At 38.5% G+C, this 27,701-nt stretch overlaps 1 protein-coding gene across 1 annotated transcript; it reads left to right on the top strand.

The window, feature by feature from the left end:
* Positions 1-193: 193 nt before the first annotated feature.
* On the top strand, positions 194-27,015 carry LOC126695128 (tubby-like F-box protein 7). Its single transcript, XM_050391769.1, has 5 exons — positions 194-327; positions 399-756; positions 859-946; positions 16,837-16,966; positions 26,157-27,015. The coding sequence occupies exons 2-5, from the start codon at positions 442-444 to the stop codon at positions 26,731-26,733; spliced, it is 1,110 nt and encodes a 369-aa protein (XP_050247726.1). The 5' UTR covers positions 194-327; positions 399-441; the 3' UTR covers positions 26,734-27,015.
* Positions 27,016-27,701: the final 686 nt, after the last annotated feature.

Here is a 27,701-nt window from a genome sequence, read left to right as displayed (position 1 = left end):
GGGCTACCCTTGGGCCTCAATAAGAACAAGCCGGACCGCCCATTAACCCAATGAGCCATCAGGCTTTTGGATCGGACCATGGGCTATTTGGTGAACCTTGCAAATATATGAAAATAAGATATTTTTTTAGTTAATAATTGGAGAGGGAAATTCCTGAATAATTATAACACAGTCCAGTAAATTTGAGGCGAAATAGAAATAATAAAATAATAAAAAATTCTTATGTTAAATATATATATATATTCGTCCTTTAATTTACTACTTCTGATCCCATTTCCCATCTCGGGAGTCCAAAATTCTCTCTGTTCATACCTCTCAGGATCAGGGGTGAGAAATCAGAATCATATTCCATCTGTCAACTGCGTGCGTTCGTTCTAATTTGAGTTGTGTTCTTTTAGGTTTATCTGTGTCTGGGTGGGGGATATTAATTGGATTGGAACGATGTCTCTTCGAAAGGGAAAGGGAAAGGGAAAGGGAAAGGGAAAGGGACCTTTGAGTTTGAAGGAGGAGGAAGTGGCGGAGGAAGTGAAGGAGGAAGCAGAAGGAATGTGGGCGGGCATGGTAGCAGAGCTTCTTGGAGAGATAATAAAGCGGGTGGAGAGGAGCGAGGAACAGTGGCCGAACCGCCAAAACGTGGTGGCATGCGGTTGCGTCTGTAAGCGTTGGAGAGAAATCACCAGACAAGTGGTTCGCTCCCCTTCCCCTTCCCACATCTCTGCCGTTCCCAAAATCACTTTCCCTTCTTGCCTCAAACAGGTCTCATCTCATCTCTTCTCTTCACAATTTTAATTTTAATTAATAATATCTCAACCATCACAATTGTTCTTTATTATTATTTCAATTTTAAATTAAATGCAGCCAGGACCCCGCCACATTCCTCATCAATGTCTTATTAAACGTAACAAGAAGACCTCAACCTTTTACCTTTATCTTGCCCTCACTCCCTGTAAGTATTTATTTGGACAAATTAAATCAAATTTCTGGATCCCCTTTTCTTTTCTTCTTCTTTTTTGTTATTAAGCCCTATAAATCAATCATGTAAATTGATTTTCTACTAGTAGGGACATACATACGTGCATACTTGACTTGACTTGACTCTTTGGTTACAAACTTGCTTTCTTCTGTTTATTGGTCTTTTAGTGAAAATAGCTGCTAGTGGTTGTGGGACCGTGGGCACGTCAGAAAGCCTAACTGGTCACAACGTTTCTTTAGATTGTTTCATTTGTGATCAATATTTGACGGTGATTTTAGGCATTTTTTACGTGAATGCACAAGGCCTTTTGATTTAGAGTGTGTCAATTGGAGGTGTTGTCAACGAAATTTGCATGTTGAGATAGATTAAGCTTAATGCTTGGATGGACTAGGAGCAATGAACAGTTTATATTTATTCATTATACATACTCTCTCCTTTAACCCCTCTTTCAGTTAAGGAAAGTACCTTGCTTACAAGTTACAACCCAGGACATTCACCAATAACTCAATATTATGAACTCACATTGGAGAACAAACTTCATTGGGGAGTTGGATGTGGATGAGGTGCTTTTGACTTGAGTGGAGGACATTATTGTAAGGTTTTATCTTTTAAGACTCCCTTTTTAGTTCAATAGTTACAATGAGGGTGAAGGGGATTTGAACCGTGGATGCCTCCATTGGAAACACCGGAAGGTACTAGTTGCGCTACAAGGCTCTTGGCAACTCCCTTTATAAAGAAGATGCTGAGTGGAAGCCAAGAGAGGATGGGTTGCCTGTTTTCACGATTAGTAGAAAGGGTTGGTTGGAGAGGGAGTTAGATAGAGGAGATTTTTTTTATGCTATAAAAGGTATGAAAGGGAATAAAGCATTAGGGCCTGATGGGTTTACATTGTTCTCTTTCAAAAATGCTGGGATATTTTGGAGAAAGGTGTTCTAGTATTCTTTCAGGAGGTTTATGCTTATTGTAGCTTTGAGAAATCTTTAAATGCTTCGTTTGTTAATTTGATACTTAAACTTGGAGCACGAAGTGTAAGAAAGTTATGGCCTATTAGTTTGGCAGGTATTTTGTATAAAATATTGGCCAATATTTTGGATAAAAGACTTAAGATGATCATAGGGAAACTAGTAACCAAGTTTCGTTATGCATTAATATAAGGTAGTTAAATCTTAAGCTTGGTTCTCATAGCTAATGAATTTCTTGACAATAGATTGAGGGACATGATACCTAAAGTGGTTGTAAAAGTAGATACTAAGAAGGCTTGTGACCATGTAAATTGGGGTTTCTTTTTGTATATGTTAGACTGTTAAGGTTTTAGGGAGATGTGGAGGAAGTGGATAGCCTTTTGTGTATCTATTGAGCATTTTCAGTGTTGGTTAACGGGTCTCCATTGAGCTTTTTAGCATATTGAGAGGGTGGAGGCAAAGTGATGTAGTCACCCTCTACCTTAGGCAAAGTGATGTGTTGGTTTATGGAAAAACATCAATTGGGGATGGCCTTCTTTTTCACGCCATATTATGTATGATATCGGTGATGGGTCTAAGGTGAAGTTTTGGAAAGACCGTTGGTGTGGAGAGACATCTCTTATAGTTAGCTATCCTGACTTGTTTAGATTTTGCAGGAATAAGGAGGCTAGTGTGGCTGAGCTTATGAAGTCCACCAATGGCATCCTCTTTTGGGATGTAAGCTTCTTTAGGGGTGTGCATACTTGGGAATTAGTAGCTTTGTCAGGTTTCATGGAAACCATATATGGTTTTTCAATAAGGGGGTTTGATGAGGATAAGATGTGTTAGTATCTGGGTAAAGATAAGGGGTTCATGCTTAATGATTATTATAGAATTTTAGTGGGTTCTACTGATTGCTGTTTTTCTTTGGAAAAGTATTTGGAAACATAAGATTCCTTCTCGAGTAGCTTTCTTTGTTTGGACTGCTGCTTTAGGGAAATGCTTGGCGATTGATAATTTACAAAAAAGGAAGGTTTGGATATTGGATTGATGCTACACGTGCAAGAGTAATGGTAAATCAGTTGACCATCTCTTCCTTCATTGTTCCGTTGCTATGGATTTGTGGTCTATGGTCTTAGGTTTATTTGGAGTAAGCTGGGTTATGCCACAATCTGTTTTAGGGCTCCTAGTGTGTTGGCAAGGTAGGTTTGGTTGTCATCGAAATGATTATATATGGTCAATTGTTCCTCATTGCTTAATGTGGTGTCTTTGGAGGGAGAGAAATAGTAGATGTTTTGAAGATATTGAGAGATCCATTCCAGACCTCAAGTTATTGTTTTTTAGAACTTTATTGGATTGGTTGGTTGTGTTGCAAAACCAATCATTCCCTTATTTTATTGATTTCCTTGATTCTCGTAATTTTTGTACTTGATTTATTGACCCCTTGTACACTTCCTGTGTACTAGGGTGCCCCTTTTTGATATCAATAAAACTTATTACTTATCAAAAAAAATATCTAGAAAAATTGGTGTAGGCAATAGAACCCTACTTTGGTAAGCAACATGAACTTGAGAATAAGATGCTTCGAGTGTTATAGTCTTCACTTCTTCCTTGTAATTTTGATACGCTGCCATTTCAATTTCAACTACTTCATCAACAGTTTCCATCTCTTTCGAGTCTTGTTGCATTACTTCAAGCTTCTCTTGATCAATTGCATCTATCTTCAACTTAGCATCCCTAATGTTGCTCACTAGACAGCTTGTACCTTTGGAAAAATCTGTGCAATCTTTGGAAAAATCTGCTGGAATTTGAGGCACTTCTATAGGCTGGTTAGGTTTTATTTTGGTAGCTTCTGTTGCTACACCAGAATTTTTAGCTTCTAGATATTTTCCATCAATAACTTTTGGCTTTGATACTTTAAATTTATCCATCTCGGCTAAGGTCATAGGTTTCAAAACAACCTCCTTCTCACCAACCATTAGAGCGTAGGTGTTTTCTTTCCCATATGTTGGACATTTTGACCAAAGAGCCAAGGTCGATCAAGAAGGATATGTGTAATTTGCATAGGAATCATATCACACATGATAGAATCACTATAAATACCACAAGATGACGCAACATTCATGCAACTTTCCCCATCAATAATAAGCTTCTTTGCTTGGTTTCCATAACAAACCAAAATCTAAAATATTGAAGTTCGCCTCCAATCCTCTTTCTCTACTTTAGGGGCTGCTAAAATATGTCTCACTATAGATAAAAGAGAAGTATCCACTTCATCCTCCTCCAAGTCATCCACAGTAAACTTTCCATAATCAAATTCATCCTCCATATGATCTTCATCTTGCTCACAATCACTCAATTCCCTCCTAAACAATCTCCATGATCGTGTAGACATGATGCAAAATCCTTGCTTTGATACCAAACTTAAAATAAAGCCCAAAAGATTATCTAATGGACTGTTAGCATAGCCCATTCTAGAATATTAGGAAATTAAAAAAATTTCCCTTGATGCATAAAATCAAATAGAATATAGGAAATTTGTCTTCTCACTGCCTCCTACATCATTCTTCATCCTGGGACCTGTGGACCCACAGGTCCTAGGATTGAAACCTGGCTCTGATACCAAACTGACATAGGACAAGGGGGAACAACAAACTCTGCTTTAGAACACCAGGGCAGATCTGGTATAGCTTGGGTTTTGAAGAATTAAGGTTAGGTTTTGATGGGGAATAAACTAGAAAATAATAGGGATTATAGGGTTTCCAAAGGGGACAAGGATTAGTACGGTTTCAGAATGAAAACAAAGGTGAAAATCAAGATTTGGGTAGCTGTGAACAGTGATGTGAATGGTAAAATTAAATAAAATAGATAAATTCTAGGCATCACACCTAGACTTCCTAAGCATCACACGTAGGGTTCCTTGGCATCACACCTCGGCGAAGGTTATATCACACAAACCATAAGAAAGCTTCATAGCTCTTAAATTCTTAAAACATTCATTATTAATCAGCTCAATAGAAAGTACTACAACTCTCTAAATAGAAGACTAATACCTAATCCTAGTTGAACTAGGATTTCTTAAAACCCTAATAAGACTTGGACTTGGACTTGGACTCCTTGGGCTTTATTACTCAACCCAAACTAAATAACCAAGTTTAAAATAAAACTAAAGTTCTTCCCAATAGACTATAAGCACAGCCCATTTTAGAATATTAGGAAATTAAAGAATTGCCCTTGATACATAAAATAAAATAAAATATAGGAAATCTGTCTTCTCACTGCCTCCTGCATCACCAAGGAATTGGGAATTTTTTTTTTTTTGATAAGTAAAAAAGATGTATATTGAAAGAAACTACCTCATGCTAAAATCATAAGGTAGAGATAAAAAGTACAGAAAAAGATGATGAAAAAACAGAAAGAAAAAAAATACTAATTACAAAGAAGGGAGTTAAGGAACATAGGGAGAGAATCACTAGTGGTGAGTCCCCGCCCTAGACCAATTAAAAAGGGAGCCACTAAAAGTAGCCAATAACTGATCATCGAAACTTTCCATGTCCTCAAATGTCCTCCAATTTCGCTCCCTCCACAAACACCACATTAAGCATAGCGGAGCTAAATTCCAAATGCTAGATGAATGCTTTTCAGGCTAATTCCACCAATGAAAGAGAGTATCTGCTACTGATCTTGGCAAGACCCAAGAAATCCCAAAAGAACTAAACACAAAACTCCACAATTGGTAAGCCTTACCACAATGCAGTAGCAAATGATCCACCATCTCTCCATTACAACGACACATAATACACCAGTCAACAATGTCCATCCCTCTACCCCTCAGATTGTCACCTATAAGGATTTTATCCCAAACAACAGTCCACACAAAGAAAGAAACACGCCGAGGGGCCTTAACCTTCCAAACACCTTTCCAAGGAAATATAATGGGCAAGGGTCCTCTTAACTTATTATAAAACGATCGGATATTAAAATCCCCATTGTTCAACAACTTCCATCGCATATGATCTCCATTCTCAGTTGGAGGTAAATTAGAGCCCAAAGTACGAAGAAATGCATCCACACCACCCATTTCCCAATCATTTGGTTTTCGAATGAAACGAACATCCCAGTTTCTCCGTTCCTCTATCCCCAACCGTTCAAGAGAAGAGGCCACTGATGCCCCTTTATTGGAGGCAATCCCATACACAACCGGAAATGTCAATTGAAGTAGAAAAACCCCACACCATTGATCTATCCCAAAGCTTCACTCTATCCCCCACTCCAACCTCAAACTGAATAATTTTTCTAAAAACTTCCCAACCTATTCGGATGCTTCTCCACAAACCACACCCATGTACCCCTCTATCAAGCTTGGAAGTACAAACACCCCCCCCCCCCCCCCCCCCCCATTCTTCCCCAAACTTTAGAGCTACAACCCTTCTCCAAAGCCTTGTCTCCTCAACCCCAAACCGTCATAACCACTTTCCTAGTAAGGCTTTATTAAAGGTAGTTAATTTCCTTACTCCTAACCAACCATTTTCCAGAGGTGCACATACCTTATCACATCCCATTAGATGTGTCTTGGAATCCCCCCACAAAAAATCTCTTTGCAACCTTACAATTTTATTGGCGACGTGCAGGGATTGTAAAAAGAGATAAAAAGTAAGTCGAAAGACTAGATAATGTACTCTTACGCAACGTTAGTCGTTCACCTTTTGACAAATACATCCTCTTCCAACCAGCCAACTTACGCTCGATTTTCTCCAATATAAGATTCCAAATAGTGGGGGACTTGTAGGACGCCCCCCAGTGGTGTACAAAGATAGGTCATGGGCAAAGACCCAATCCGGCAACCCAAGATCTTTGCCAAGACATGAATATTAGGAACCTCCCTAATGGGAACCATCTCACTCTTCAAAGCATTAACCTTTAATTCTATCACAGCTTGGAAACAAAGAAGTAGCATCCAAACATGTAGAATCTGCTCCTCAAAACAGAATCGTATCATCCGCAAACAAAAGATGTGAGACACATACCCCTTTACCCCTTCTACCATCAGCCCTGAAACCTCGAAGTAAACCAGACCCTTCAACTCTTTTCATCATCTTACTGAAAACTTCCATCATAACCAAAAACAACATAGGAGAAAGCAGGTCCCCTTGTCTCAATCCCCTTGAACTCCCAAAAAAATCAGCTGGAGACCTATTAACCAAAACAGAGAATTGGACTATAGATATGCATGTACGGATCCACCTACACCACCTCACCCCAAATCCCATTCTCTTCAACAAATCTAAAAGAGCCTCCCAGTTCACATGATCATAGGCTTTCTCAATGTCCAGCTTACAAATAACCCCCGGAATCTTACTCTTCACCCTACTATCCACACATTCATTAGCAATAAGAACTGAATCAAGTATCTGTCTGCCACCCACAAAACTGTTCTGAGACTCAGATATCAGTTGATCCAAAACCTCTTTCAAGTGGTTTGCCAAAACTTTAGCCAAGATCTTGTATACACTCCCCACCAAGCTAATAGGTTTAAAATCTCGGATGTTGGAGGCACCATTCTTCTTAGGGATTAGGGCTATTAAAGTTGCATTTAGAGATTTTTCAAACTTAATGTGTTGATAAAACTCCTCAAACACAGCTAAAACATCTCTTTCCACAACTCCCCAACAATGGTGATAGAAGGTCATAGAAAAACCATAAGGACCTGGAACTTTATCTCTTTCCAACTCTTTCACAACACGAAGAATCTCCTCCTTTTTAAACCTCCGTTCAAGCCAGTCCCACTCCAACCCTTCAATTTGATCAAACTCCAAACTTTCCACAAAAGGCCTCCACTCCTCTATCTCCTTGTACAAGTTTTTATAAAACTGTACTACTTGGTCTGCCATCTCTGATTCATCCTCATAAGTAACCCCATCCACCTCCAGCATACTAATATGATTATACCTTCTCCGGGAGTTAGCCACCTTATGGAAGAATTTGGTATTGTTGTCTCCTTTCTTAATGCAAAGCATCTTCGATTTCTGTCTCCACGAAACTTCTTCCAAAGAAAGAAGGTTCTGTATTTGAGATCTCATCACGGCCCTCTCACCTATTTCCACTTTCGAAAGGCCAGACTCCCTTTCCTTAGCATCTAATAATTTCATGGCCTCCAACAACTCTTTCTTTTGATGACCTACATTTCCAAACTCACTATGATTCCACTGAATAATCTCTCCTTTTAGAGCCTTCAACTTCTTAGCAAGCACAAAACTGGGAGTATCGGAGAAAGAGTATTGATTCCACAATGAATGAACTCTATCTGTGAACCCCTCTGTCTTTAACCACATGTTCTCAAACCCAAAAGGACTCTTCCCCCTCAATATCCTCCCTGCCTCCACTAATATGGGGAAGTGGTTTGAGAGAGGACGGGGTAAGACTTGCTGGATCACATCGGGAAAGTGATCCTCCCAATCATGAGAAACCAAAACCCTATCTATCCTGGACATTGAAGGCTGATCCGAGCCACTAGACCAAGTATAACTCCCTCCTTCCAATGGCAAATCTATCAAATTGAGCTCCTCAATGAACTCAGAAAAATTCTCCATAGCTGGAGTAAGGCGCAATCCCCCCAACTTTTCACTTACGAAACGAACAACATTGAAATCCCCTATGTAACACCATGGAACATCCCAAAGTTGCTGAATTCCAATCAGCTCATCCCATATTTGCCCCCTTAAGTTATTATCGTTGGGGCCATAAACCTTAGAACAAGCCCAACTAAAACCATCCCCCACACCCTTCCACCGAACCGATACGGAAAGTAACCCACTATTACCTCTAACTTTTCTAAAACCCTCCTATTCCACATCATCAAAACCCCACCAGCTGTCTGATCCGCATCCAAAGCTACCCAGTCAGCATAAGGACAACCCCATAAGTTGCAAACCAACTGTTTATCCATACCAGCAATCTTAGTTTCTTGAAGGCAAATTACATCACAATTCAACTCTCGAAGTAAATTTCTAACCACCAAACGTTTCCATGAATCATTCAATCCTCGAATATTCCATGACACTATTTTCAACTTCATAAAAACTGTTTACTTCCTACTCCAATCTCAGTATTGTAGTCAAAGAAGACTATTTTTTTTTTTTTGATAAATAAGAAAGATGTATATTCAAGAAACTACCCCATGAAAACATAAGGTAGGGCAAAGAGTACAGAGAAAGAAACAAAAAGAAGAAGAAAAAGACAAGAAAACAAACGGAAAACAACAAAGAAGACTATCTACCATCATAATTAACCGAGGAAATCAAATTCCTTAACTCCCTCTTCCCTTTGTCCTTGGACACAGCTTTCCAGTGGGCTGCATCTTTTCTGTTTAGCAGATTGGTAGCCTCAATCTCCCTCTCAAGCCTTTGTAGAAGCTTAATACCCATCTCCTTGTGTTGACCTAGAGAAAGCCCTATCATTTTACTAAAACCAGGGATTCTATGTTTCACCCAATTAGAAATATCCAAAGTATTTTCAAGCCCCAAAACCTCATTACCACTGTTCAATTCAGTCGACACAGCCAACCCCATAGGAGTGATAGTCATCAAAGGGGAGGGACTATCCACATCACCCAAACCCATGTCTGCACTAACCACTTCTCCCTCCGTCGATACTCTCGTCTCAGGATAACCACAATCTGCTGATACCACTAATTGGTCAACCTGATCGGGAGTATCTATCCCTTGAGTAACCCTTGCAAAATCAACCCAACTACCTTCATCTCCATCCTGGACATGCAAATTTGCTATTCCAGCTCTCGATAAACTCAGAAACAAATTGGACAAAAAAAGACCCATTAATACCCTATCACTCTCTGTTTCTGCCTTACCCAATGTCATCAGAGGCTCATCAGCATGAATCCTGTTAGAAAAGGGCATTCGACCTCCATCGATGAGTTCATGAGTTGACCCATCGCCTCGGTTTGAGGAATAACAACCTCACGAGCACAATTAGAGCTCATCACCGTCACCAATGAGTGAGTTTGCACTATATCGGCCTTGCCCGGTGTCATCGGTAACTTCTCAGCGTGAAATCCATTGGAAACAGAGCTGGTGACCTCCCTCGCAGGCTCCGCAGGTCGACCCACCACCTCAGTCTGAGCAATAGAGATATCGTGACCTGTTTTAGAGCTTGCCCCCATCACCGGCTCGTGGGCTTCAAGTGTTAATGGTCTCGGTCAAACAAGGAAGAACTCTCACCAACTTCAAATCTGATTGGGCCTGTAGACTCTCTGTTCAGCAAATGTGGAAGGCCCACAAGTGTGTCACAGCATGGGTCTAAGCCCAACACAGGCTTCACTTGACCCCGCGTGTCACAAATTGTGCCTAAGCCCACCACTTGCTCCTTTTGACCTCTTGTGACCCATTTAAAGCTGTTAAATCCACCTTTATTGCAATCCCATGCAACACATCGCTTTCCTTCCCCATTCACCTCCATGGTCAATCCCTTCCCTGTCTAGTAAGACTTCCTCAGATGACGTTCTTTTCCATATGCAGATTCATTCGAATTTGAACTGAATCTTAATGGAAATCTCTTTTTATTTCCAACTGGATTTATCTCTCCCAAATTAAAGTCCACATTAATGCACCAAGAACCCACATCTCCTCTTCTTCCAAGAGTCGTCGGACATGGTTTGCCCGTCAGGTTTTCGTTCAACACCATCTGAACACCTTCTGGGTTCTGCTTCACCACCTTGTCTTCCCCTAAATGCGACTTCCCCTTATCATGGATGCTTAATAGTAGTGGCTGGTTTCTGTCCCTACCTTGCACTTGGTGGCCACGCACTGTCTCAACAAAAGTTTTAGACGCTTAAATCCCTGAATTATCCTTATGAGGCTGAGCAACAAATTTCGACTGACCAGAGCCACCATTCACATAGTATTCAGGTTCCAGCATCTTTCTTAGTTCTAGCCCAAAAACCCTCCACCCATTCTTTTCTCTGCCCTCTGGAATAATAATAGACCTTCTAGACCCGCCAACTTTGAATTCAGTCAATAGTATAAACTGGCCAAAAGAGTTGAAACTCTGTTGGAAAGTATAAGCTAAATCACCCTCTCTGAAAGTAAAAAATTGCTTGGGACTTATCCCAATGATGATGTGTTCTATATTCTTCATCAGCCATTATGCCGCATTTTTACCCATAAAAATCGACTTCATGAAGTATTTTCCCCGTTCGAAAATCCTTAACGAAAAATACCGTCCCCCTTCCTCTACCACCAATTGAAAAAATTTGGATTCAATAAAAATACTGCAAGAACCACCCATAATAGATAGATCGAAAAGAACAAAAGAACTAAATATCTAGCTAATTCGAGGTAGCCGGGCCTCTCACCAAGAGCACTTCTCCAAACACTTTTCTAAACTAAGCCCCAGATTTGTAGACCATTTCAAATTCAGATGTTACTACTGAGTCTATAGTACTTGTGAAGCACTTAAAAATAAGTCCATTTTAAATAGAGACATTGAAGATTTGCATCCTTATTTTGACTTCTCAGATTTGCCATATTTTCTCATTAATTTCAGCTTTGAGTTATGTTGTGATAGCCTGCCTAAATGTAACTATTAGCTAGTTTATTTCCTAGTAGTAAAAGATTATAAATAGGCTTGTTATGTAAGAGTAGAATCAGTTTTTATTTTTTATTATTTATTTTTATTTTATATATTTTTTTTAATGTAACTTTAACTTAGTTTTAGACCAAGACAGAAACTTTGTTTCTCCAGTTTCTTTGTAATTCCAGCTTTAATTCTTAATTCTAAGGCAATTCTAGTTCAAGTTCTCAGTTATTTGATCTTGATTTCCATCACAAAGGGACCCACTATACTCTTTACTCTTTATATGGAGGTACTTAGTGTTGTGGTTGTGGGTACCATAGAGGGTGGGTTGATGATGGGTTCAGAGTTAATAGAGGTCCCATAGAAGAGATGATTATCTCACCGCCCGCCCTAAAGCACATAAGAATAAGATGAATATTTAGCAAGTTCTCAGCAGATGCATTGCAAAATAAAATCATGTTACCGCAAATAACATATGTGTGATACTATATCTTCTATGGGACCGTTGTTGACTTTGAACCCATCATTAATTCCGGCGAGCTACTTCCAATGGGGGTGGAGGATAGTGCTATGTTTTTGGTTGAGGTGGGGGAGTTAGACGATGATGAGTTTTGGCTGATTTGTTATGTTGGAAGGTGGGGTCTTTCTCTATAGTCTATTTGTGAATGCCTTTATGCTCCTTAGGTTAATTTATTGCAGCTTGGAATGTTGTGATAAAAATACTAGAGATTCGGTTGGCTGAGTGGAAGTTGTATTTATTAAGAGTGGTCGACTTACATCACTCAAAAGTACTTTGTCTAGCTTACCTTTGTTTTTTTCTGGTCTCTTTTCACTATTCCATTTGATGTTTCTAACAAGATTGAGAGGACTTAGCTTACTTTCACGTAGGGCGGAGAAAATGGCAAGGGAAAGTTTCATTTAGTGAGTTGGGGTAAGGTGTGCTCTTATGTAGAGTATGGGGGGATGGGGGTTAGGAAAATCACCACTTTTAATCAAGTGTTGTTGGATAAGTGGTTATGGGAAAAGATCAATTCTGGAGGGGAGTTATTAAGTCAGAATATGGGGGGAAAATTGGGGAGGCTAGCCTATGGCTGTAGTGAGAAGACCTCATGGATTTAGCTTATGGAAAGGAATTGGGGCTGGTTGGGATAAATTTTTTACTTTCTTGTCTTTTAGTGCAGGGAATGGTAAGAGAATCAATTTTTTACATAACGTTTGGTGTGGGAATCACTCACTAAAGGAAGTTTGTGTCACTAAGATTCTTTAGGGATTTTTAGGATTTGGAGCTAGGAGTGAATGAATTGAGGGAGCTGCTTTATTCTTGGAATATTTCAAAAGGCAATGAGTATTTGCTTATTCTAGACCCTGTATGGGAAGGGGTGGTTCAGTGTACCATCTTTTTATGAGTGTTTGAGATAGGTATCTGCATCATAGTTCTCATAGAAGTGTGTGTGGGCTAGTAAGGTGCCACATGAGGTGGCTTTCTTTGTGTGGCCAGCCCCTTGAATTCTATTCTAATTTTCTAACCTTGGATAATCTTATTAAAAGGAAGGGGGTGGTTGGTAATAGATGTATAATGTGCAAGTATAGTTGCGAAATAGTAGATCATTTGCTACTTCATTGTTCTATAGCTTAGGAGTAGTGGTTTTTTGCATTTATAGTGATGCAGGGAACACCAAATACATTTAAGATTTTGTTTCTAAATTTGAAATTATTTTTGAATTTGAAATTTGAATTTTGACATTAGTTTTTAATGTCGAGGTTTTCAAGGGATTTGATTTGGCATTTTCCATATTAGTATGATCCCTAACAAGGGGGGTGGAGTACTAAAGTTTGTGGGAGGACTCATGAATGTGGCCTTTGGAGAAGCATTCATGAAGGGTGGGAGAGCTTCTCTAAACATGTCTTTTGTAGTAGGTGAAGGCACTCGTATCCGCTTCTTGCATGATATGTGGATTAGTGATAATACCATAAAAAATCTCTATCTTGAGCTCTATGTGTGTTCAGCTGCCAAGGGTGCTTGTATCTTTGAGGTTTTGTGGATTCTGAAAAGCTGTTAAGAGTGTAGAATTTAGGGTTTTATAGAGCTTTTGAAGACTAGGAGCTAGCTGCATCTTATTCTCTTCTTCAGTTTATCCAAACTCGTATTCCTCAGGGTGATAGGAGAGATACTTTGTTGGCGGCTCAAAGGTGATGGTAAGTTTGACACCCGGTCTTATTACAATGCGATTCGGGGTACTCCGAATTCTTTGTTTCCTTAGAAGGGTGTTTGAAAACCAATGGTTCCTAAGCGAGTGGCTTTCTTTTTGTTGACAGCGGCTCATGATTGGATTCTCACTTTGGATAATCTCATGCTTAGGGGGTCGCCCTTTGGCAAATCGGTGTTGTATGTGTTGTTGTGATGGGGAGTTGGTGGACCACCTTCTTCTTCATGGTCCTGTTACACATACCTTATGGATTTTTATGCTTCAGGCTTTTGGTATACATTGGGTTATGCCAGTTTCGGTGGCGGGATTGTTATCTTGTTGGCATTAGTGGCTTGGGAAGCATAATTCGAACATTTGGAATTTGATTCCAGGGTGCTTAATGTGGATTGTTTGCTTGGAATGAAATCGTCGCTCCTTTGAGGATATTGAGAAGAAATTGGATGAGTTAAAGGTTTTATGCCAGCATAGTCTTTTTGAATGGTCTCGTTATTGCGGTTTTACTGATTATTCTTCTCTCTTTGAGTTTATGTTTTCTCTTAGATTAGTTTCTTGATTACCCTCTTTTTTGGTTGTTTGTTTTGTCTTTTTCTTGTTGTTCATCATCATGAACAACTTGTACTCTTCCTTATTTTTTCATTAATAATAGTTCTTTGATTACCTATAAAAGAGGGAAAAAAAAAAAAAGTATAATCCCTAAAACCTATTTAATTGGTACTCCTGTAAATGGTGAAAGGGAGATGATTTTGAGTAAGAATAATTTTATGATGAGTTGAGAATATGTCTCCTCCTTTGTTCTTTGTGTTTAGTGCTGATGCCAAACGCCCCTAGGTGGTGATGCCTAGGGTTTGTAGGCAGATTCTAGGTGGTGAAGCCTAGGATTTGTACTGTTGTTCCTTTATTTCCTTTTATCTCCCATTTTCCTATTGTATTCTGCATCATATAGCCTTTGGAGTGATGTAGATTGGTTGTTTCATGTAGAGAACCGTTTGGTTATCATTGAAACTGGGTTTGTTGGCAAGCAACTCCTCATTTTATCATTTGGACCAATTGAATAGAGAAACCGTAGGACTTTTGAAGATGATGATAAATGAATGTTGGATATTAAGAATGGTTTTTTGAGAAACTTTGTTGAATATCATGCTACGATTGGGGGGTGGGGGTGGGGGAAGGGTTTCATGTAGATCTGTAGTTGATTTTTTGGATCACATTGATGTCTGTTTGTAATTCTGTAAGGAAGTTCACCATTTCAGGCTCCCCTTTTAGAAAAGGTGTCATTAGGTTAATGACATTTTGGATGATGAAGCTCCTCCCTGAATGCTAGTCTTTGAGGAGCAATTAAAAGGAGAAGCATCTTGTTCTGATGAAATATAAAATAAAATAAAAAGAAGAAGAAGAAGAGAAGCATCTATCAAGCATTGTTTTTGGGTTGGGGTGGGGGGGGAGGATGAATCTGATATCTTATACCATTATTGGAATCCCTGTGGGAGCTATTGGTGCTGGAAAAATGTCTTCTTCTTTTTTCTTTTTTTTTTGGGGTACTGCATGTCCTTAATTATGTAATTTAAGTCAGCAATGAACTTAAAAGACAAAGGACTTATGCTTTGTGGCAATTAGTGGAACCTGAAGTGACCTTGATCGCCACTCTTGCTCTTAATGCAAATAGACAATTTGGATTGGCATGTTGGCATGGGTGTTTTGGGAAGCATTGCAGTGGTGTTATTTAGAATGGAATTTCTTTGTGCATTATGTGGTGCATATGGAGTGAAAGAAATGCTAGATACTATAAAAGAGTTGAAGTCTCTGTTGTGAAACTAAGGACTTTATTTCTCTGTTTTGACCTTGTACATTTTGGAGGTTAAATATTATGTAGGTGCTTCTTTTGTATACTTTCCATGTACAAAGGTTGCGTCCTTTTTTGCTCTAGGGATAACAATTTTGGCCAAACTATTGGGTATGTCCTGCTGCCCTGGGTGGCATTTACCTGCTTTGATGAAGTTTCAGTGGCAGGGTGGGGGTGGGTTTTTAATTGTCCACCTGCAGTAGGTATGGGGTGGGGGTGGGAATTAGCTCCCCTGCCTTGCATCACACCTGGGTATAATAAGAAATATATATGAAAAATATATTTAATTTAAATAAAAACTAATCCCCTTTATTTTTCTTATTTTTTCTTTGAAGCAGTCCCTTCCCTGCTCTCTCCCTCTGGTCTAGAACTATCTTAGCTGTTGCCCCTCAGGAGGTGGTATCTAGTTTGTTGGATGCATGCAGCGTCACACTCACGGCAGTGGGACCACATGTTGTGAGTTTGATTTACCGTAAATATTTTCTTAAAGGCCTTTTGAATGATGAGAAATTGAAATTTTACTACATGTTCATAAGGTTTCGACAAGATCTAGACTTTTTTGTGAAAATACATAATGCTGCATTAGTTCATTAATGTTACTGTAGATGCCAAGTTTCTTGAGCAGCTAGTTCTTGGAAGGAAACAAGGAAATTTGCATTTAGCTGCACTTAAATTGGACAATTGGAATTCTAATCCTTTCAGTCTTAAAATTGTGTTTACATAGGAATTTTGTGTTTGTGGATGTGGGGCTTTTTTTAATGTGGTTTAACTGTGAACTAATTGGTATAATAAGCATCTATACTGCATATGCAAACTGGAGATGTTTCTACCCATTTTACGGTTCTTTTTGATGCAGCCAAACATATCGTATAAAAAGATCTTACCTCCTTTTAATTTGTTCTTGTGAATTCTATAGACAAAAAGTTTATATTAATGGAAGATTTGTGTCTAGAAAGATGTGATGATGTTTAAATGCTATTAATTAATGGGTGGAAGATTAATTTTTTAAATAATTTATAAGATTGTAAAATTATGAATATATCCTTCTATAAGTAATAATTGTAAAATTATGACTAATAATGGGCACAATTTCCATGATTTTTGTTAGAAATATTATGACATTATTCTTACTGCAATAATTGGTGTCCCAAAGCTATGGTTTTGATATGACCAGTTGTTTTTCTTTTACCTATACTGCTCCACCGTGATTGGTCCTTCACAACTTGCAAGTTGCAAAATTTGAAGTTGTCATTCATTTGATCATTTCTTTTTTCTTCTTCTCAGCATTTACAGATAAGGGAAAGTTTCTCTTGGCAGCACGGAGGTATAGGCATGGTGCTCACACTGGGTTTATTGTATCACTTGATGCCGATGACCTATCTCAAGGAAGTAACGCTTATGTTGGAAAATTAAGGTAAGATATTCCTTTTACTCATTTCAAAAAAAAGGTAAGAAATTCTTTTTAAAGAGTTAAGGTGACACCTTTTCTATGTTGGTGTGTGTGTTATTGACTGCAGCTATCATTATCTGCAGGCTAAGTTTTAGATTTTCAGTTTCAGTTTTTTAAAGAGTCTCTTAGTTTCTCAGTAGATAAATTTTGGGATATTAAGATATTCTACAAGTGTGCATCTTCCGGTTAAGCTTATTCTGCTTGAGAGGCCATTTGCGGATTTTTTTAGAATTTAAATCCAAAACATGCTAGGTTGTCTTTTGCAATACACAACCAACATTGGGTTCAACGTTTTTCTACTTTGCTTGTTTTTCCAGAGCTCAAACTGCTAATGTTATGCAGCTAAACTTGAGATTAGCAACAACTGTAGAACTCATTCTATTATTGTTCAACTGGATTGCCTGGTTTGCAGATTAGTCCCTTTTGTGCTACTATAATATATAACTTGTGTTTTCTATCTGCTGGGTTAGTTTTGTTGGGTGAATTTTTTAAATTGGTGACCAGATGTGTAATTTGTGTAGTACAAAAATAAAGAGTGGTGGTGCTCTTACTAGACATCCTATTTCCAATTTCCTCATTGTTAATGTTTGGCCAATGAGCTCTATCTCAAATGCCACCCGCTCCCCTTGTAAGATCAAGGTGGAGAGAGGTTCTGGTTCATGATCTACTAGATGTGTGTAATGTACCTATAAAATAAATAAATAAAAAAGTTATGTTTGGCAAACTCCCCATTGCCTCCAAGAAAGAAGGGGAATGATGAACATAAAATTGTGGGTTGGAGGTTGTAATGTGGCAGAATCTTGGTTTACCTATACTATTGTTGTAATGTTCTATAGTTAAAAACTAGGTTTGGGCAGAAACTTCAGATGTTACACCAATAATTTTGATCTTGTTTTTAGTATCTATTTGATTTGAGGCCTGGCTACCTCTGATTAGTCACAAAATTTGAGGTTTTTACTTTATTGTTATGGGAGGTTCCATTTTCTTTTTTGTTGAGTCCAAGACTTTTGAATTCTCTGTTGAGGAGGGAGGTACTTACTATATGTTACGTATTTATGAGAGAAATCGAGATTCGCTCCGATCAGTTTTCATGGGCAAAGAGAGTGCAAAGCGTTTGCTAGCTATTGTGGAGGATCTCATGTCCAATGTAACTACGGGTAATTTCGCATGAACCTTCAGAGATGGTGATAAAGTATTTATTTTGCAACTAGGTTCCAATGCACATGGCAGTTTTCTTATGATCTTGGAACTTGTCCATGGCCGTCGGAAAGGCTTTATCGTGGTGCTAGAAGGTAAATTGGGTAGTGGGTGGAGAGGGTTTGGATTGCATCTGCGGAAAGCCATTGCTTCTGAGACGCTAATCAGCAAACAGCCTCAATATGTCCTGAAACCGACAGTGGAGAAGTCCAAATCATTACTGTTGGCGACGGCGGAGGCTGATCGAAAAGATGGTGGTGGTAGCAAGAAAGGAAAGCCATCAAAATTTGAAAATACAAACAAATCGGACTTGTGCAATCATAGCCATGATACTTGCGATTTGATCGCTGAGAAAGAGAAACCGATGTCTGAGGCTAAATTCACGCTTGAGATTAAAGATTGGCAGCGGCACTGAACCTCATTTATCATTGGATGTGAGCATGAGAGTGGAGCGTGGGCCGGATGGTGTGTGGAAAGTTCAGTGGTCCAAAGTCCAAGAAGTGGGCCGAAATGTAAAGCCCAAGGAACAAAGTCTCAAAAGCTTTGATAAGCCTTTAGCTCCCTTCAAACCAAAGCCCAATCGCCAAACTGATATTCCCAAGCCGATTTCAGTATGGCGGCCCAAGCCAAAACAAACCCACCTTTTTTCTTTTCCATTTGACGAGACCCAAAACGCTGGGATTTCTTCGTCGTCAGTCTCAGCGAGCTCTGAGTGAGGTTCTAAAAGCTCTGAGGTAGTGTTTGTCGAGCCGAAGCACTCTCAAGCTGTTCCTTGCAGCTCTTCGATGCTAGCCCAACCAATGAAGCTCTCTGATAATGCCGAGATTGAGTTTCTCGGCACCGATGGGGGCGATACAAAATCTCTTGACTTCGATGAGACCGATGTGTCAGTAACCATCTCTGAAGGTGAAGTTAACTTGCAGCGAGACATTAGATTGTTACTTCAGGAACATTCCGACAATGTTGTCAAGAAATGGGGGAATTCAGAGTAGTGGGTTCTTGAATTACGAGATGGAAGGAGAGTGGCGGTTTCGATACAAATTTCTCTACCACCGGGTGAAGTCACAAAGGTTTTGGGAGAGCAAAATGAGCTGGTCTTGGTTCCATTGAGGTCTTCAAATTCTTTGGAGGTGTCATCAGCTCGGTTTGAGGGGGATCAAATACTTGTGGAGGACTGGGTTTCAGACACCTATTCGGAGGCTGCTGAGCTACCTAATGAAGGGGGTTTGTCACCTCTAGCAGCGGAACCACTAGCTTTTTCACTACCCTTGGCCATGGAAGGATAGGAAGTTGTGGGTGTGGAGAATCCAGTGAGGAAAGAATCTTACTCTGAGTGGTTCCAAAGTAGATTCAATGGGTTTGATAACTTCTTGGGTGTGTCCTTACAAGGTTTGGAAAATCAAGCGACAGATTTCTTGTTAGTTGTTGAACTTGAAGTACACCATAGGGCTGCTTTGGAGAAAAAAGCATGTGACTTGAAGTGTTCAGGAGTGAAAGGTATAAGAGAGTTTAAGGGACTATTTAGTTCGATTAATTATGGTTCTACTTCATCTAGGCGTAACGGTACTAATAGGGAGTGGGCACTATCTGGTTCGAAATGAATTTGAAGATACTTTCCTGGAATGTTAGAGGTTTGAATGTGGTTAAGAAAAGGCTTCAGATTCCTAACTTGTTGCTTACCTGGAGGGCTGATATTGTATGTTTGCAGGAAATTAAACTTGAATGGATAACTAGAGGAATTGTTCAAAGTATATGGGGCTGTCCATATGTGGATTGGCTATACCTGGGTTTTGAAGGTGCTTCTGGAGGTATTGTTCTGATGTGGGACTGAAGAGTGATGGAAAAAGTGGAAGAAGCAGTGGGGTATTTTTTTGTTTCATGCAAATTTAAGAATGTTGGGGATCAATTTGAGTGGGCGTTTACAGGAGTATATGGGCCAAATTTGAATACGAGGCGTAGGAAAATGTGGGAGGAGTTGACAGGGTTGATTAGTTGGTGGGATTTGCCATGGTGTATAGGAGGGGACTTCAATATAATCTGCTTCCCATCAGAAAGATGAGGGGCTGCAAGTTGTACTCGGGCTATGTATGGATTTTCTGATTTTATCTCTCTACATGGGCTGATGGATATACCTATGGATGGGGGCCTTTATACTTGGTCCAATACTTCCTCCACTTCTAGAATAGATCGATTTCTTTTCTCTCCACTCTTGGCGGGTCACTTCACTATGTTTACCCAAAAAAAACTATCCTGGGTACTTTCAGACCACTTCCCAATTCTGCTGGAGGGGGGAAGTCATTGGAAAGGTAGAACTCCTTTTCGTTTTGAAAATATGTGGTTGAGGGTGGAGAATCTTGTTGATAAAGTGAAAGCTTGGTGGGCATCTTATTTGTTCCAAGGCAACCCGAGTTTTATACTAGCTAAGAAGTTGGCAGCTTTGAAGTTGGATCTAAAAAAGTGGAATGAAGCGGAGTTTGGTAATGTCACTATTAAAAAACAGCAACTTTGGAACATGTTGAATGATTTGGATGTTAGAGAGGAGACTCAGCCTTTAACTGTTGAGGAAAAGTTAGAACAAACTAATCTTCGTATCGATATTGAAAAGCTCACTATTTTAGAAGAGGTTAGTTAGAGGTAGAAGTCTAGGGTGCTGCATTTGAGGGAGGGGGACGCAAATACCAAAATTTTCCATAGAATGGCTAATTCCCATAGAAGAAATAATGGTATTGAGAGTCTTATGGTTGATGGAATCTTGTCTTCAGATCAAGGTATGATTGCTGATTGTATTACTCAATTCTTTATGAAATTATATTCTGAGGAGCAAGTTGATAGACCGTTTCCAGAAGCCTTGGTATTTCCTAGGATATTTGGTGATTATGCAGATTGGCTAGATAGACCCTTTGATGAGGCAGAAATTTTGGAGGTCATACAGAATTTTAATGGTAACAAATCGCTTGGACCAAATGGGTTTCCAACGGCTTTCTTCCAAGCTTGTTGGGGAATTCTCAAAACTGATCTTATGGTTGTTTTTCATCTTTTTTTTGCTAAAGTTCAGTTTGAGAAGAGTTTAAATGCAACTTTCATCACTCTCATACCAAAAAAAAATGAAGCAATTGATGTTAAGGATTTTCACCCCATTAGTCTTGTTGGGGGGGTTTATAAAATCATTGCTAAGGTCTTAGCCAACGGACTTTGCACAGTTATGGAAGATATAATTTCAGCTTCACAGAATGCTTTCGTGAGGAACCGGCAAATTCTTGACCCTGTACTTATTGCTAATGAATGCCTTGATAGTAGATTGAAAACTGAGTTGCTAGGGCTACTTTGTAAATTGGATGTTGAGAAGGCCTTTGATCATGTAAATTGGGGATTTCTTATGCAGTTACTAGAAAAGGGTGGGTTCTCTACTAAATGGTGGTAGTGGATATTCTTTTGTATATCTACAGTTTGTTTCTCCTATTCTGATAAATGGCTTTCCTTGTGGGTTTTTTGAGAGTTCCAGGGGGTTGAGACAAGGTGACCCATTGTTCCCTTTTGCTGTTTGTACTGGTTATGGAAGCCCTTGGGAGAATGTTGGATAAAGCTGTCCATGATGGTCACATGTCAGGCTTTGGTGTGGGTTGTGAAGAGGGAAGATCATTGGCGGTGTCTCATCTTCTCTTTGCAGATGACACTTTGATTTTTTGTGGTGTTGATCTGGATCAGGTTCTATTTCTCCGTATGATCCTCATTTGGTTTGAGGTGGTCTTTGGTCTAAAGGTAAATTTGGGTAAGTCAAAGTTGGTTCCTGTTGTTATGGTGGATAATTTGGATTTATTGTTGATTGTCCTTGGCTGTAAACAAGGTACTCCAATGAAGTATTTGGGTCTTCCTTTGGGAGCTAAATTCAAGGATAAGGCAATATGGAACCCAATTCTAGAGAAGATAAAATGGAGATTAGTAGGATGGAAACGTTTGTACTTATCCAATGGAGGTAGTGTCACTTTAATTAAAAGCACTCTATTTAATTTGCCCACTTATTTTCTATCTCTATTTCCTATTCTTGCAGCTATGGCTAAACGAATTGAGAAACTTTAGAGAAATTTCTTATGGGGTGGCATTGGAGATGAACCAAAATTCCATTTGGTTAAATGGGCTACTGTTTGCAGTCCCATTGTATCGGGTGGCTTGGGGATAAGGAAGGTAAGACTTTTTAATGTAAGACTTTTTAATGAAGCTTTGCTTGGAAAGTGGCTGTGGAGATTTGGGATGGAGAGGGCTACACTTTGGAGGCAAGTGATAGAGGTGAAATATGGCAGTGAATGGGGTGGTTGGTGTACTAGCCCTGTTAATGGTCCATATGGTGTTGGCTTGTGGAAATATATTAGTTGGGGATGGCCTTCTTTTTCTCGCCACATTCTATATGATATTGGGGATGGGTCTAGGGTGAAATTTTGGCAAGACCATTGGTGTGGTGAGACTTCTCTTGTAGTCAGCTATCCTGAATTATTTAGAGTTTGCCGAGACAAGGAGGTTAGTGTGGCTGAGCTTATGAAGCTTGATAATGGAGTCCTTTTTTGGGATGTAAGTTTCTTTAGGGGTGTGCAAGCTCAAGAATTAGAGGCATTGGCTGGTTTCATGGATACCATTTATGGTGCTTCGGTGAAAGGGTTTGGTGAGGATAAGATGTGTTAGAAACTTGATAGAGAGAAGGGCTTCCTAGTTAAAGACTATGATAGTCTCTTAGAGCAATCACATCAGTTCATAAATAATCTTGCAAAATACAAAAAACAACTCTTTTTACACATTTTGACCAAAAAAACACCCACATCAGTGGGTGTAAAATTGTGCATAAATATACAAGAGCTACAGTAAAACGTGCATATATACACGATTATTATAGCTTTTCTATACATTATTTTAATAATTTCTAATTTTGCTCATTTTTTTTTCTCTTCTCCATCTGCAAAACCAACGCCCTCATCATCTGCTTCTTCCTCTGATACACACTCCCACAGACAAAATAAAAATCAACCACAAAAATAAAAAATCAACAACAAAATCAACCACAGACATCACAAAACCAAACACACCCACACACCAATGGAGACAGATAGAGAGAGTGGATTGGCACTTGTGGCGGATCGGCGTGCTTGGATCGGAGTTTCAGATTGGCATGCTTGGATCGGCATTCTTCTTGCTGTGCTTGGATCAGAGTTCTTCTCGCCGTGCTTGGATCGGAGTTTCTAATGGAAATTTAAGATCGGCATTTGGATGGAAATTTCAGATCGGGGTTTAGATTTTAGATGGAAATTTCAGCTTGGATCGGAGTTTTAGATCGGCGTTGTGCTCCTTGCTTGGATCGAAATTTCAGAGAGGAGTTTGGAATAGAGAGGAGTTTTAGAGGAGACTCTAGAATTCTCGTGAGTGGAGAGAGAGGGTTTGAGATAAAATAATAATAAAAAAGTGAGAAAATGATTATTTAAATAAATTAGATGATAGAATAGATAAACTGATGTGGGTGTTTTGTAAAAATAAGTGTGTAAAATAGGAAAAATAGGTTTTTAGTGTAAAATAGAAGGAAAATTTACACTAACTGCTGTGGTTGCTCTTAGTGGGCTCTAATGACTATTGCTTTCCTTGGAAAAGTATTTGAAAACAGAAGATTCATTCTCGAGTAGCTTTCTTTGTTTGGACTGTTGTTTTGGGGAAGTGCTTAACGATTGACAATTTACGAAAAAGGAAGGTTTGGATATTGGATTGGTGCTACATGTGCAAGTGTCATGGTGAATCAATTGATCATCTTTTTCTTCATTGTCCGATTGCAATGGATATATGGGCTATGGTGTTCGGATTGTTTGGAGTGAGCTGGGTTATGCCGCAATTTGTAGTGGGGCTTTTAGCATGTTGGCAAGGCAGATTTGGTTATCATCGAAATGGGTATAATATGGTTGATTGTTCCCCACTGCTTATTGTGGTGTCTTTGGAGAGAGAGAAATAGTAGATGTTTTGAAGATAAGGAGAGATCAAGATCAGATTTGAAGCTATTTTTCTTTAGAACTTTAATGGATTGGTTGGCTGCATTGCGGAACCAATCATTTTTATCTTTTCTTGATTTCCTAGATTCTTGTAATTTTTGTTCTTGATTGTTTGCCCCCTTGTACACTCCCTGTGTACTAGGGTGCTCCCCTTTTTGATATCAATAAACTTATTACTTATCAAATTTTTTTGGTTCAGAACTGCCCTTACATCCCTATGTTTAAGTAAAGACAAAACTAAAGGACAATCCAGTAAAAATACAACTTGAACTCCTACTAAAACATGGCCTAAAAATAGAGACACTCTCCTGTTGATTTTCAAATTGTTTTATTCAGTTATAAATTAGATTTTCAAAATAAAAATTATATATATAAAATAAAAAAAGGCTTTTTTTTTTTTTTTGCTACAAAATAGGATCACTAAGAGTCATGACACTCCTGGTCGTATTAGTAGTAAAAATACAACTTTAACTCCCACTAAAACATGGCCTAAAAATAGAGACACTCTTCTGTTGATTTTCAAATTGTTTTATTCAGTTATAAATTATATTTTCAAAATAAAAATTATATATATAAAATAAAAACAGGTTTTTTTTTTTTTTTGGCTACAAAATAGGACCACCAAGAGTCATGACACTCCTGGTCGTATTAGTAGTAAAAATACAACTTTAACTCCCACTAAAACATGGCCTAAAAATAGAGACACTTTCTTGTTGATTTTCAAATTGTTTTATTCACTTATAAATTAGATTTTCAAAATAAAAATTATATATATAAAATAAAAACAGGTTTTTTTTTTTGCTACAAAATAGGACCACCAAGAGTCATGACACTCCTGGTTGTATTAATAGTTCTAAAAACATAATATTAATGAAAAAACGTCTAAATCTCAAATTGGAATGAATGAAAATTATTACACTAAAAAAAAAAAAAAAACCTCATCGCATGCGCAAATCACGTGTAATGAGGCTAGTTTTTATTTTAATACGTTGGAAATCCCTTGTATGACTGTTCATAAGAGTGAGTTGAAGCTCAAGAGGTTGACAAAGTGTTTTGATATGTAAACCTATCTGTATGCTTCCCCAATCGTATCTGTGCCAATGGTATTTGTTGTCAACTAAGAATGGCCATTTTTGTAGGAGTGCTAATACAGGCTAGAAGCTAGAAACTTGAATAGGGTCTGATGCCAATTTTGATGTCAGGTCTTTAAGCATTTAACACTAAATTAGATTTCTTGATATTAGCAACAAAAAAAAAGGAAAGATTTCTTGATGGGTTCTTGAAGTGATCTTGAATATGTTTGATGGCTGGCTATTTGGTATTAAAATAGTGAATAGAACAACACTCAAGATCAATGGCAATAGGGCTTTTGTGATTGGTGGCAAGCTCAGCGACAGGGGTGGCTAGGTTGAATTGCACCAATTTCTTGGGTGGTTGAGTCAAATTGTGCCTCTCTTATGGGTTGGTGGGTTTCTTGTGCTGATCTAGTAGGTGGTCATGGGTGGGTTTTCTTGTGTCAATCTGGTGGTGGTTGGTGGGTTCTGATATGAAGGGTTTTTTTTATTTTTTCATTTTAGGTCACACCAAACACTTGAAAATATTTTCAATTAAAATCATTTTACATCTTAAAACATTTTATGCTATCAAAAGATTGGATCTTGAATATGTTTGATGGTTGTTTGGTATTAAAAAGATTAGACTTACTAAGAGAGCTCTGCATCGCAAATTAATGCTTGAGCACTAGACCTAGCTTTCCCTTGCCTCATATAAATCTACAAAGGGGGCTGCCAGTTATGATTCCCATCAAGTGCTTCACTAGATGTTAGAATGGAATGAAACTACTTTCTGCTTTTAAGTTAAATAAATAATTTACTTCAGGAAATAAGTAGTAGCCTCTATTTTCTGTTTACATTCTCATTTTAATCTGAAATGTGTTGCAGCTCGGACTTTCTCGGGACAAATTTTACAATCTATGACAGCCAGCCACCACACAGTGGTGCAAAACCCTCAAGTAGCAGAAGCAGCCGCCGTTTTGCAAGTAAGCAAATTAGCCCTCAAGTTCCTGCTGGCAACTTTGAGGTTGGGCAGGTCTCTTACAAGTTCAACCTTCTGAAATCTAGAGGTCCAAGAAGGATGGTTTGCTCGTTCAAGTGCCCGTTGCCTGGAGAAGCTTCCAACAGCAAGTCTCTGGACAACATCAATATGAAGAAACCAGAGTATTCTGTGTCTGAATATACAGTTTTGAGGAATAAAGCTCGTAGGTGGCATGAGCATTTGCAGTGCTGGTGCTTGAATTTCCATGGTCGGGTGACAGTAGCATCAGTGAAGAATTTTCAACTGGTTGCAATAGCGGATCAAAGTCAGCCAGGAGGAAAAGGAGATGAGGAAACAGTTCTCCTTCAGTTTGGGAAGGTAGGGGATGATACCTTCACCATGGATTATAGGCAGCCCTTGTCAGCTTTCCAGGCATTTGCAATTTGCCTCACCAGCTTTGGAACAAAACTGGCATGTGAGTAATATTATATTCTGCTCTTATTCTGTATATGCAAGAAAGTGGTGTCCTGGTCCTGGATATTTGTGGCGATGGTTATTATGTACATGTTGCTATTGTATGAGTATGACATGGCTTTTGTGTAATATATATATTGGTAGTAGACAATCTTAGTGCCAGCAAGCATTGGTTTTTTATTTATATGTTTATTTTTAATAATTTACATTGTTTTGCATCTGTCTGTGCAACTTTGTGTATATTATAAAGAGAATTGTTAGTATGAGGATTTAAAGATTTTATCTTCGAAATGAGATGTGTACTACTGCACTGTATCCTCTTTCTCTCTCTCTCTATTGTAATTGACAACAAATAAGATATAATTATTGAGCCTAGTGACGATTTAAAAAAAAGGGTAAAATTTAAGTACAGTATTCAGGTTAAAAAAGGGTAAAGCTTAAGTACAATATTTAGGTATTACTAATTAGATTCTCTTCTTAAAATTTAGCCATGTGGTTTTAATTGTTATTAATTAGGTTCTCTTCTTAAAATTTAGTCATGTGGTTGTATTTAACTAAAAATACGCTTCCATTACATGAGAAAAAAACCATATGACTGAATTTTAAGAGGAGAATTTAAGGAACAATACTTAAGTACTTGTATCTAAGTCTCATTACTAAAAAAAAATGGTGAAAATGCATTTTTTGTCCCTAAATTGACTCGATTTCCAGTTTAGTCCATACTTTTTATTTTTACCACATTTAGTCCTTATTTTGAAAAACACCATCCATTTCAGGCACTCAGAATACTGAGATGGTCAATAAAATAATATTAAAAATGCTACATCAACAACCAATTAATTTTTTTTTAATTTATCAATTTTAACAAATTTAAAAAAAGAAAAAACAAAATTAAAATCCAAAAAATACATCAATTTAGACTTGTGTTCATCTTTAACAGAGCGCTAAGGAACACAAACCCAGATTTTAAATTTGGA

This window comes from Quercus robur, chromosome 8 (genome assembly GCF_932294415.1).
Source record: "Quercus robur chromosome 8, dhQueRobu3.1, whole genome shotgun sequence".
In the NCBI taxonomy this organism is placed as follows: domain Eukaryota; kingdom Viridiplantae; phylum Streptophyta; class Magnoliopsida; order Fagales; family Fagaceae; genus Quercus; species Quercus robur.
The sequence above is the reverse complement of the archived record's forward strand: the minus strand, read 5'-3'. Positions and strand labels throughout refer to the sequence as shown.